The following is a 13,363-nucleotide window of genomic DNA, read 5'->3' as shown; positions in this document are numbered from 1 at the left end:
TAACTTATGCCAGAAAACACTTTGTGTATAGTTTAGTTCGGTTTTGTTATTTTTAGTACAAGGTTACAACGTTTTCAGATTAAGTGGGCATTACGCTATGATTGATCATCTAGCACCATTTTAAAGCTACGCTAGAACAAATAATCCACTTCAAATAACATACGATGTATACCTTATATGTGTCAACAAGGTGGGTTACAAAAAATCCATTGCAATAAAACGTAATAACGAGTAACGACTGCGGTAGCTAAACCACGTGAAATCGTGAATACTCATGTTTCATTCATAATATATTATGCTACAACAGAAACTTTGTTAGGGCCTGACAATGCAGTCAGAATCAACTCTTTCTGGTTTGCCAAAAATTCCAGGCGTTGTTGACAATCTGCCCGACCCAAGGATTCGGGAACGAAACCGAGTCTACAATGATCCAATCGTAGACGTTCCAATCATTGAAAATAAAAGCAAGTTTAACTTTTTACCCATGTTTTACTCGGCCTTGTATTATCCTATGTTTAAACCAATCGAATACTTTCAAAAATTTGCCGACAGCATTCGTGTGACGAAGCCGCGACGATATTATCATCATAAATATCCTCGTGTGCCAAACATATGGGAATGCTCAGTGGAAGATTATGTTTGTGTGTACGAGGCAGAGGCTCAGTTCAGAAGGGACCAGAAGGTGGACCAAGAAATAATTGAAGTCATTAAACGAAGACTGACAGCGTGCCAGATCCAAAACCAGAATGTTGACATGGAGAAATGCAAGGAGATCAAAATGTTGGAGCAGCAAGCCACACATGCGTGGCAGGTGAAGTACGGTGACATTGGTAGCGCCCTGACGGCACGAAAAGTCCTACAGAAGCAGAAGAATCGTTATATTGAAGATAGATACCTGGCAAGGGTTGCCGGATCCAGTTAAATATTTGGACTTTACTTTGTTGAACATTTAAGTGGTATATGAAATACTGGTGTTTATCATTATGACAACCAAGCCAAATTGTTCCATAGTTTCTTTACATGCTGTGGTAGTTTGTGTCAAATAATAATTTATCTCATATTTTGTGTGTTGTTTATGGTTAGATGTAGGCATGGCTGCTTTGTACCCAAATCATATTCCAATCACAAAGTTATCACGAATATTACTTGCTGGATCATCTGCTGTTGCTGCTTTAAGGAATCCATACAGAGATGGTATGTTGCGTGTTTGTCTTGTAGTGTAATAAAAAATAATGTTATAAACTTTAAAAATATCAGGCATCTTATTATTAATGTGCAAGGTGGCTTAGCCAAAAAGATGGGTTATTTTTATACTCACAGTAGGTTATCCATAAAAATATAGGTAAAATATGACACTACCCTTGAGTGTTGTACAATTTGTTGGTGATTTATGCAAAAACACCTAGTCACTGGTGTTATAAAGACTTTGGTTGCCCCACACACAATAAAAAATAGGTTACATGACATGCGTGATACTTGTGAGCGGGCACAAGGTGTATAAAACAGAACACCCACGTTAAAACGACTGCCCTGGCACGCTAGCATAAATAAGTTAAATTTATTCATTCGTTATGTTAGAAAATCCCAACCACATCAACTTGTATTCCCAGACATGGTTGCAGTGTGCAGCGAAACAACGGCGTGTAATGCATTGGAACATATGCGTGGGAGAATGTTGGATGACGAGACAGGAAGAAGAATATTAAACGAACAACCTCGTGTTAATAGTTCAACTGTTGACTTGAAGTTATTACGAGCTTTACCTGAGTCTACACTGGGAAGACAATATGTTAACATGTTGAACAAATATGTGAGTATATTGCCATCACTATTTGTATTATTTTACTTTCTGTATGGGTGAGGTCCTTGTTACAAAACTTAGGATATAACCCAGGTTTGGCCCATTACCACAACATGACAACACCCAGATTACTTATCTACACGTAAAATATGATTCTGTTTTACATGGTTGAGGTCCTTGTGGAGGACTTGAGATTTAGGCCAGATTTGGTCCTTTACTCCAGTAATTTATATATTTGTCTCTGCAAATGTTTTTTTCTAAAATTCTAAACTATATTTCGTAACACCTAATTTCTCCTAATGTTAGGTGATTACGTCTATTACTGCAGCACTTGTTCACAAATATTAAAATTATAAAATATTATTCTTACATTTGTGAAAATACGTATGGGTTTCCCAAATTTTGTCTTGTTTAAAAGTAAAAATGCGTATGCAATACAAAATATAAATGAATTACAGAACATTACTCCAGATTCAAGGAGAGATGTCAAGTTTGTGGACGACCCTGAGCTCGCCTTTGTTTTACAACGATACCGAGAAACACACGACTTCAATCATCTGTTGTTAGGTGGGAAAGTAATAAATGTGTTTTTTTGTCTGTGGGTTTGGTTGATTAATTCAGCCTTTCTCAGTGCCACCCCACACCAGTGTGCCTTGAAATGCTCCTAACACCCACAAAGTTACATGTGTGGTAACTTGTAACTAGTTGCGCAGTGTATGAAACAGAACACCCATGTTATAACTACTGCTGTTTCCAGCCAGCCGCCACATAAAGATAAGTAAGTTACATACGTTGTAACTTGTAAGCAGGCATGAGGTGTATCAAACAGAACACTCGTATTATAACCACTATTGTCGCCCTGCCAAGCGAGAATAAATGAGTTACATATGTTGTATCTTGTAAGCAGCACGAAGTGTATGAAACAGAGAACTCTTGTTATAACTACTTCCATTGCCCCGTCACACAAGAATAAATAATTTACATTCATCCAAGCATGATGTAGATACATCTATTTATATTGCAGTTAATGATACAAATACTACACAGGTCAACGAACAAATCTCCGAGGTGAGGTTGCAGTGAAATGGTTTGAAGCAATGCAAACATCCCTTCCTATGTGTTGGATGGCTGCAGTTGGAGGCACAACAAGGTAAGGGGGTTAATATTTAAAGCTTAAATGTGTGTGATTGTGTGTAAGTGTAACTGAATTGTTGCCTAAATTGTCACTGTATTTTTGCTTTTAAACTCTTACTTAAAGATGTGGGGCAACGCGCCCATTGTGTACCCGTGGCATGTCTCACTGCATGACCACGCCCAAATTAGTTATAATAGAATATTTGAACATGTTTAATTTTTTTCAACAAGCAATATTAATAACCAAAAGCCAATGTTCATTAAGTGTCTTGCCCAACTCACCCTGATGCATGCCAGTACCAGTACAGTTACAGCAGTCATAGCAGTAGGGTTTGAACCTACCTTTGCATTGAATCATTTAAATGACAGTTATATACAGTTGCCATGTGCTCCTACTTTTGATATTTTATTTGGATAGCATTCATAGCAATCTACTGACCACTGGGTTGAAGCAATAACCATAAACTTCGGTTTTACATATTAAATAACAAAAGTGTCTACTAAGAGACAATGGTTCTTGTAAATTTAAATGTTTTCTAAATTTTGCCTACTTAAAAATCCTGAGATTGTTAATCCTTCAGTAAATTGAAATATTATTGCAACCAGAGCATGCTGGTGTTAGCACCCAGACTTATACCCGGTGACCTCCGTTTAAAGTGTTTTAGTCGATGGGTAATAATGAAATTTTGGGTAAATATAAAATATGATTCAAATTTTGCTTAAAAATGTTAAAATTGTTAAAAAAATTTGAAATAATTGCATCCAGAAAATCATTAACAAAAAGTTGGATAATATTGTCAGTAAAATGAAAATAATTGCAACAGATTAAGTCGAAAGCGAAGATTACGTTTACTGCAGCAAGACCTACCATGGATAATACCGACGGCAAAATCTTGTCAGTTTTTCATGAATATTTACTTTGAAGAAAGACTGGATCAAGATATTGATGATTTAAGAGATGAAATGAAAATTTATTTACCCCATTCTTGAAATTATTTATTTGTTTATTTTAATGCAATAAAATATTTTGATTTTTTCCCTGTTTTTTTGTATATTAAGTTGTAATTTTAGGCAGAAGTTTAGAAAAACGTTATTTTTTTGCAAAGGTGTCTTTGGGCAAGACACTCAATGTTTATCCGTTTAATCCAGTGGTTACTAATATAAGTTATACAATGTAACCACTGGTGCTTATGCAATGCCAAAAGGTCATTTACGTTTCGACTCTTTATTGCGTTCTAGTGTGCGGTCTTATTTAAGTTTTATTAGCACAAGAGGTCGCTGTTCAATACTTCACAAATGTTTATATTACCGCCGTTTATCTCAAGTCGTTCTGCTTTATGCGAAAAGCCGTATCAGATTATGAATTTAAAATCAAAACCAAAATGTTACATTTTCGGCTAACACTGCAATGTTCAGCGTTGCGTGTTCGAGGCTCACTATAAGTACTTGTACTTATCATTAATCTTGGTAAGATGATGCATTTCATTATATTTTTTCGTTCCGTTTATCCTAGTAGTAAATAAAGATTAATTACGGAACATTATACAGCCGTGTTCCCACGACTGTAAAATAGCGTTGTTTATTGTTAAAAACATGGTTAGGAAATATGGGATATTGTTCAATGTTATTCATCTTACCCCACTAAAGTAGGCTGGGGGAAGATGGGACACTTTTGGCACAACAATTTTATAGTTCCTTGAATGTTCCTTGTTTACTTAACTGAGAGGTGAAAATAGAGAAAAAAGTGTCCCATCTTCCCCCACCCTACTATACATTATCTTCGATTGGAAAAACGAGACAAAATTCCAATCAGCCTGTCTGAATCATCATAAAGCAACATTCAGTTCGTTTATTACATAACAATCACTCTCACGCAACCAAGTTTGTTGCAACTCGCAGATTGCATGCAGATTAATTGCCACTATATCGGCCGCATTCATATACGTAGATGCATACACGGACATCCATATACAAAGCACACGAACAAATATTGAATAATGACTTATCCAATTATACGACATTAAGTTCTATCGCTGCCATTTCACGCCTCACTAAACCGCACGAAGTACGGAAGCATTAAACTTAATTCGTCTACGAATAACGTCATATTATTCGTGACTTAGACATTAAAACCATTGGGTAGCAATGAACGTGACTTATATACAGTCGCAACCCCCACAATAACCCACCCATAGATTCATGGCTAGACACTTCGATACCCACACGAATCCGTGCTCCGACACTGGCACGGACATGCAGAATATAAACCATAAATCTTTTATATTCCGCGAATGCATCGCACCGGCAGACCCTTTACCCCAATCTTACATCGTGTCGCTTTCAATCCTAATATTGCGTTTCCCGTAGAATTACGCAATGTCTGCTAAACCTTCACGTTTCCTTCATCCGACCACGCAACCGAATTACGCAAAACGTGATTTTTAAACCCAAACCTATAGGGCTTACGTCATTTCACACACGTAGGCTCAGGATGTCTATAGCGTGAGTCTTGAGTTATAAAAAAAAACATCGAGATTGCGTTATGCTATATTAAACCTTAACCTATACCAACACGTATATAGGCCTTGTATAATGAATGCCATGACGATATGACGCCACGTTAACCACGCATTAAGGGTAACTTGTGGGTTACTATTATGCATGTCAACTTACACCAGCAGTTTAGGTCATGCTAAATACAAAACCCAAATTAGGAAATATGGGATATTGTGTTCTAACCGTATATCCATCTTCCCCCATAGACCACTTGTACCGTATACGCATAATACTGCACATTCAGAACTTTCACTCAGCACTTAGTACAGTGGGATATTATGAAGACGTATCATATCAGGAATTCCCTAACCCGATATAATTTAACAAGGGAATTTTCCACACACTTACACAACACTATGCCTCCTACACGTTGTTGTAATTGTTTAATTGAACCCTCAACGTTAAGTGGAGGAATCATTACTTAAAGATTAACGTCCCATACTTTGTCTAATTTCCAAGATATGCCGAATAATTAAAGCTCACGTTGATTGTAAGTCGTGGGGATTTGTAAACAAATTGCTTTTTGCACACTTGTTGACATTTCTAATCGTCTGCAACTCACGTAAGTCAAACGACACAATGCCAATTGTTACAACACACGTCAATCATTTGACGTCATTTGGATTACTTCACGTACTTCGTGACGTCACGAACGTGAGTTTTGCAATGTTTGCAAAAAAAGAGAGGTGAATGGATTAATAAATGCAATATATAGTAGTGCGGGTAGGATAGGATACCCTCAGCACATATTCATTATTCCCTAATCGTGGTTTAAAGCAATTAACAAATCTCTTTTAGAGTCCTGCTAAGGATACGGTTATATAATTCTTTTAATGTCATTTATTCGCTACCAAATTGGACGATAAAATGGAAAGATCGCATAAACCATCTTGCCCTAATATAGCTTTATATTTATTTGAGTTATGGGATATCTTTTATAACCCAGGCTGCCCAAATTAGGTGCGCCACGATATAGTGATTAACAATAACCTATGAGAAGTTTCTGCTTGGGTTGTGTAAATTGTAAAATAGGAGGTGTTTAAAATATGGTGTGGTAGAAAAAAATCCAAAGGATCTTAATGTGTTGTGAACCTAAAAATAACCCATACTTCTGAGTTTTAAGCTATAACGTTATAGCTGCGTCGTATTTATCGCAAAACTATTCACGCAATATCAAACATAACCTCGGGTGATTTACATTCCATGCAAGCCATGGTTGCCTTTACTTCACATTCAGATTCGTTGAAGCTCTAACTTTCCCCACCCTTCTTCGAAGTTAATGTAAACAATAATTATAAACCGATTTCAATCGACCTGGTGAGACGATTAAGCGGCAACCTAAGGTGTATAACTTGCCCTGGTATGCCAATTACATTACGCACTTCTCGACCGTTGTGCGCGTCGCAACACTTTTGCATCATTATTGACCAGCTGCGCGTTAAACAAGACTCCAAGCTATATAATTACGTCGTGACTGAATATAATAAAATGTACAAAACAACACGATGACGTCATTATCTTACTTTATTGTCTCGCAAACTTTAATGTTAAAATTTGGGTCTAAATATTAGCAGTTGTTGGTGGTCTTTAAGATATAGTAGGGGAGGGGAAGGTGGAACACCTTTGACACATAATATCCAAATATCCTGATCGTGTTTTAAACAATTACCAATCTATATGGGAGCCGTGAGATACGGTTTTATAAAAAGATCTTTAAATGTTTGTTTGGTAAATCAAATTAATTGCAATTGGAAAAGAAAATAGACTAAAAATGTTTTCTACCATCTCCCACCTTACTTGTATATTTGTACGCAGAAAAATTTTAAGACAAACACCTTTTTTATTTTCATAGGCCTGTTACGTATTTTATAAGGGTGAGGTTCTGCGGCAAGGCATGAGATTTAAGATTTTAAAAAGCTTGAGTTGTCTCTGTACTTATTTTGTTACGCAACGTAAATTGCGCACGAAGTACCCCTAAAACACGCGCGTAGTATAACGTACCGTAATATCCTCACGTGAGACAGGGTTGTACGTATGAACAAAATTCCAAAATTCTTCAATAAATTATGACTCAACAAATAACGTGCATAGAAGCCATTATAAGTTCCACATACGTATCAAACGGTGCGCGAAACTCGAGTGATCGATGTCTCTATGACGTCATAATAACATAAAACTGCAACTTTAATTGTTTTTCTAATCGATATCATGATGAGATTTCCGCGTTTCGCGCTGGTTTGATTATTACGTCATACCAATTAGTGTCTCACATAGCTACAATTACAATAAGCATTGTTACATAAAACATTAATCCATCTCTTCGCGATATTAAAATTTTCCTTATTACATCATAATACACACGCAACATTTCTCGATTCTTGGCTCCGAAAAAAATTAATCTTTACAAAATTAAAGTTTTATCTCGACATGATTTGTCAAATTAAATATCAATAAACTTTGCGGGATACGCAACTTTCGATATAGTTCATGCATGTCAGCGTATTCACGGAAGTCATTATTTTATAGCGCCCATTTAAATTTATCATCAACGTTATATAAGCAGTTCCTGCTATATTGGCTAAATAATAGAAATGTCAATCGTCCGTGCTGTATTATAGCACGTTCAGCAATATTTTGACGGCTTTTTTGGCGATTTCTGTGTGGTTTAGATACGTCATATGCATGGCAATCGTGCACGATTGGACCAAACTGTGATTTTAGACTGCAGAACGTTTACACCATTTCATATAACGTGAGGGGCTGTGTATCGTGTGTAGCATTCATGGCTTAATTACTTAAGCAGGGAAGATTAATTCCCTAAGTCTTGCTGTAACGTGGGCACAGTTATAGATGTATTTGTAATGCATTCGCGGAGTAAAATTTCCATAAAGTGACTCATATAATTATTTAAAACTTTCTATGTTTAAACTAATACTCATTTAAAACATTACTGTTCGTCGTTAAGCTTTTTGTGCTTGGTAGCAAAATGTTGCACATTATAACACAAGATGAACAATATGCATACGATCCGAGTCCGTATATAAACTCTACATACGATAAATAAAAGAGACAATCTTGCTAAAAACTCTAATTTGGGAGTAATATATACCTACTATGGCCAAATTCGCAGGGTGTTGGGGCAATCGGCCAACACTGACTTAAATCCAAGGGTCCATAGGTTTTCTTTAAACTATTTAAATGTCCATGTTTGTGGAAACTTTAGATATGATATAGAGATTGCAAAATGCTGCACATTGTAGTACAGTGTGGACAGCAAAACTATGAAACCGAGAAATCGTCACAATGGTCATAATGACAAGTATTAAACCATTGTTTCATCATAATCATTGCCTGGTTTAAATATTTCCATGATGTCACTATTACAACAAACACGTGTAATTTTCCCTCCATTAAATATCGTTTCTATTCGTGCGATTTTTCACGTTTGTTCTCGTAAACCACGCGATGTTTTGCACGCAAGCATAAACTATGTGACGAATTCCTCGAATACTCTGATGTTGCAGTTCGATATTTCACGAACCGGTATTTATGCTAAACTCACGACCCCGGTCAAGTTATGCAATATTGATAAAAGTTTGTAGAATATTAGCATCAATTTTAATTACTTCTTTAATTACGATAGAAAAGATCAAATAATTTAAAAACAGCGAATAGAAAGGAATTAGTGACAAAATGACAGACGTTAAAAACAAGCTACAGGTAGCCTACAAACTATAAAGCCAACATACAATAAACTCACAGTGAGTTGTGTTTATGAAAATAAGGTAAAATTTAATTGGGAGAAAAGTTGCGTGTAACGACACGCCTCATACCATAGAGTAGTCTGATTTATCCAAATATAATAAACAAAATGGTATGCTGTATATTCGCAAATATAAAACTAACAAACAAAATCGCTCTGCACCAAAATATAATTCTCGAAATTGTGTTGTTTTTCGAAACTGCAAATCAACAGATACCTCTGTTACGTCACAGTGATCCACAATCACGTGGTTGCGGCATATTTTGACGTTGGTCCACGAACTTTTTTCTTTTATGTCCAGATTTTGATCTACAGTAGCTTGTAATTAGATCCGCACGCAACAATCCAGACCTTGATAGTAAGTGTCGGTTAATTGCCTCGATCTGAGAACTAACGGCGACTTTTTAATGTATTTCTTTGTAGGGTCAAGTAGCGAGCACATAGTTGCATACCTGGGTTATTTTTACCACCTTAACGACGAATCTAAGTTTACTTACAACACAATTTACTAAATGAACGATATTTTAATAGCTTACACAGTACATGCTTCCGTATAACGACCATAAAAATAGAACTAGAAATAGAATGAAAATGCGTCTCATCTCCCCCCCTACTATAATTTATTTTATGTTTATCTTACACAAAAATGTAATCACAGAGCTATATATGCACAACTTAGTGACTTAATCCTCAGCCGTCTAAATGCAACGCAAAGTTCGTTAAATTGGAAGTTTATTATTTTTTTAAAAGTGAACTTGAAATCTGTAAAGAAAACAAATAACCGACAATCTAACGACCTACAGACTTGTGATACAAATTAGAAGACGAGCCAGTTCCAACTAGCTTGTTATTTCGGCTGTAAATTGCAGAGTAACGCCTATTTGAAGACTTCACATATACCCGCATATGGGTGTAGCAGGGTGAAATAAAATGTTATTTCAGTTGTTACTTGGTTGAGGTGGGGCCAAAATAATTTGGCAAAAGATTTGTGTCAATAAAATTTGTGAAATTTTTATCAATTTGACGGCGCACCGGTTGATAGACGAAAATAGTTGATGAATTTAATAGCTGACCTATCCAGCTACCGACGTCTACGTAACTTCACGCAATTGCGTGGCTAATTTAAGGCGGGAAGCAAATCGATCACGCCCACTGCCTCGCAAGGAGAAAAACTTTTTGAAGGCTGGATTCGTTTATAAGCAGGTACCGCTACAAGGTTTTTCAGAAGCATGAAGTGGCTGGTGAGAGGTCGTGGGATATTGCTGCTTTAGCGGGTCATAGCGACGCGGTTAACCTTAAGTAGTATGACATGACAATGCTGTTTGATGCGCAGTATTATGATGTCATAATGTGGTATTTTATTTAGGTTTTGTCGGCACGATGTTTGAATATAAACCAACGCCGATATTTTAATATAAACCAACATGAAATGTTAAAGTTTGATCGCGTGTTGATTCTGCCCGCAAATCCGTAGCCGAGTCATGCGCTTATAAGGTTGCGCGCAGGCCGACGATGTGAGAATATTTTAAATTAACACCACGTACCCGCCAATGGTTTATATAAACGGTGGTGTCTACTTAAAGACTTGTCATTAAATCGGCGCCTGCTATCAGACTTAAAGACCACAAGTATATTGAATGTTCTTTGATTTAAATTAAAATATTAAACGTTGACTCACCGCCGGTAGCTTTGTATATTTAATACGATCTATAGCAGATAAAACTTAGGATTAAAATTTTCGTGGATTTTAATTTAACCCGATAATATGAATCACCAAAATTGTTACAAATGTAAAAGTTTTAACGTGAATGGTAAATATTTGTAAAAAAATCGTAGAAAATAATCAAATGTTTCAGCATTTGTTCAAACAGAGGTTTACATTATAATTACCTTTTGCCTTTTGCAGGTATTATTAGAAACGCCACGAAATTTGGAACAAAAAACAACATGAATTTAAGATTACTTCTGCTGTATCTAAGCATAGCTGTATTATCTGCGCATTCTCGGAGGGTAAGGGCACCCAGTAGAATCCGAAGAAGGACCCCTGTTACGGGGTCGGCAGGTATCAACATACAAGACTCATCAGCGCAAACGATTCAAGTCGGTTTCAGATATATACAAGGAGCAGTACGATACAGGTGAATGTTTGAACTATTTAGCCATTTAGTGAATGCTTTGTCCATTGTTTACCTGATAAAAATGTTTTAGGATATAATGTTATCTTATTTAATTTATTTCGACGATGTGGCGTGTAGACACTTAGGAATATTTATAAAGATTTTGTAAACTTATTTGAATGCTTCGACGTCTTACAGTAGCAGCGGGGAAAGATGGAACTCTTTTAACACATATTGTTCAATAATCCAAATAACTTAGTCGTGTTACAATTGTACATATTAGTACGAAATGCGTCGCCAAATTATAAATTTTGTTGAAATGTTATTTATATTTTTTGAATATTGTCTAGTAGCAACAGCAGCGTTCGTAATTTATTAATATGTTTAGGAATAAAAGATTAAAATAAATAAAATAAAATCAAAAAAAAATAATTTGATAATGTCTCGTTGTATAGAAGATGAAACATTTAAAGATTAAAAAAAGTTCTCAGAAGGTCAGAAAAATCACTTTCATAATTTTTCTTGAATAATATTTATTCCAATCCTCTAATAAACGATCAAACCCGAGATTTCGGATATCCTCGCCGAGGTCCAACCTCATTATTAATTCCTAACCTTTATTAAAGGTGTGTTTGTCGCCCCAGGGATGCGCTGTAACTCCTTATTCGTCCTAAACCAGGGTTCGTGACAAAATGAACAATTTCCGGATAAGTCTAAAATTTTGCGGTGTTGATTAAAAACAGATAAAACACTCATGTCTGTTACGTCACAACCGAATATACGTCACGAATTCCAGAACAAGGATCAAGAGCGTTCATTGGTCGAGGGGAATTTTGACTAAACGTTGCGACCTACAACGGTGGGGGGTTTTGCAACCACGCTTTTATTTGGAACTTTTCCTCGAGTAGTTTATATTTCTCGCGTATTTTAACGATGTTTTGCTGCTAATTCCCCTCCGTTTGTTGTTTTAATTAATTTAATTTTCGCTATGGTATTCGAAGAGGTAATTACATTTACGTATATCGCAACCGCTATTATCCCGCATTTTATAACTTCGTCCCCGCTTTGTTATGACATTTACTAAAAGCGGTTTCGCCCAAAGCAAGATACGATAGCCGCATTTGCAGTGCCTAATTTGCAGTTCTATGTTTACTACAACAGATTTAACGCGTTCACCATAAATATACAAAATTTAATCTGTTTTCAAAACGACAAAAAATACCGATATTTATTTCCACCGTTTTCAGCGAAATTGGTGACAAAAAAAAATTGATAAAAGTAATTTAAAAAAAGTCTTAAGCTCATGAAAAACTTAATTCTAATGGTAACTCATGATAGTAACACATAGCTTTGTTTTGTAGCACCGTTACCCGCGATTTTTATAATCTTATTTCAATTAAACTGCTAAACCTATATAATACTAGCAACTTTAATAAGTTCCTATACATTTTGGACATTATATTTTTGTAACTTAATTGCAACTTGTATAATGGCTCCAATTATAACAGTAAACAATTTTATAGAAGTGCTAAACCTATAATACTGTAACGTTTCTATATTGCTATGTTTTGGTCATTATTTTCCATCTTATACAAATGCCTTTCCCGCCATTATAGAGTATCAGCCAAAGAATGGATCGACGGTACTTACGAACAAACCGTTGCAACGAACGAAAAGATTGTTGGAATACATCAGCGACAAGCTACGTTGCAGAATCTTGATCCAGGAGTGAGTTAGTTGTTTAATATTATTTCTATGGATTTTTTTACAACATTGTATGTCCCTTATTACATTTTAGATGTCTAACTTTATATAGTACTGTGTGGTAATTGAGGTACCGTTAGCACCTAAATTACATATTTCCTGATCGTGTTTTGAATAATTACCAACGCGCTTTTACAGTCGCGAGGATGCGGTTATATAATTCTGTAAATATTCTTCGTTTACTACCAAATAAGCGGATAAAACAGAATTAAAGAGAAAAGAACGTGG

The 13,363-nt window shown here is 35.8% G+C and overlaps 3 protein-coding genes across 3 annotated transcripts in view; all 3 read left to right on the top strand.

Annotated features, from left to right (window-relative positions):
• The first annotated feature begins 278 nt into the window (after positions 1-278).
• LOC149741300 (NADH dehydrogenase [ubiquinone] 1 beta subcomplex subunit 10-like) lies at positions 279-1,084 on the top strand. The gene has a single exon (XM_089873327.1). The coding sequence runs from the start codon at positions 329-331 to the stop codon at positions 920-922; it is 594 nt and encodes a 197-aa protein (XP_089729453.1). The 5' UTR covers positions 279-328; the 3' UTR covers positions 923-1,084.
• On the top strand, positions 1,032-3,971 carry LOC149741299 (ubiquinone biosynthesis protein COQ4 homolog, mitochondrial-like). Its single transcript, XM_089873316.1, has 5 exons — positions 1,032-1,194; positions 1,611-1,810; positions 2,260-2,368; positions 2,849-2,951; positions 3,760-3,971. Exons 1-5 carry the CDS (start codon positions 1,092-1,094, stop codon positions 3,923-3,925), a joined length of 681 nt encoding a protein of 226 aa, XP_089729442.1. The 5' UTR covers positions 1,032-1,091; the 3' UTR covers positions 3,926-3,971.
• Positions 2,859-13,363, top strand: part of LOC149741298 (complement receptor type 1-like) — a 39,895-nt gene continuing 29,390 nt past the window's right edge. The window contains exons 1-3 of the mRNA XM_089873206.1: positions 2,859-2,951; positions 11,161-11,392; positions 12,988-13,099. Coding sequence (XP_089729332.1) covers positions 11,202-11,392; positions 12,988-13,099 — 303 coding nt within the window. The 5' untranslated portion in view covers positions 2,859-2,951; positions 11,161-11,201. The remainder of the gene's footprint in view (positions 2,952-11,160; positions 11,393-12,987; positions 13,100-13,363) is intronic.

Source organism: Ciona robusta, chromosome 1 (assembly GCF_009617815.1).
Source record: "Ciona robusta chromosome 1, ASM961781v2".
Classification (NCBI taxonomy): Eukaryota; Metazoa; Chordata; class Ascidiacea; order Phlebobranchia; family Cionidae; genus Ciona; species Ciona robusta.
Note: the sequence above shows the minus strand (reverse complement) of the source record. Positions and strands in the feature narration are given on the sequence as shown.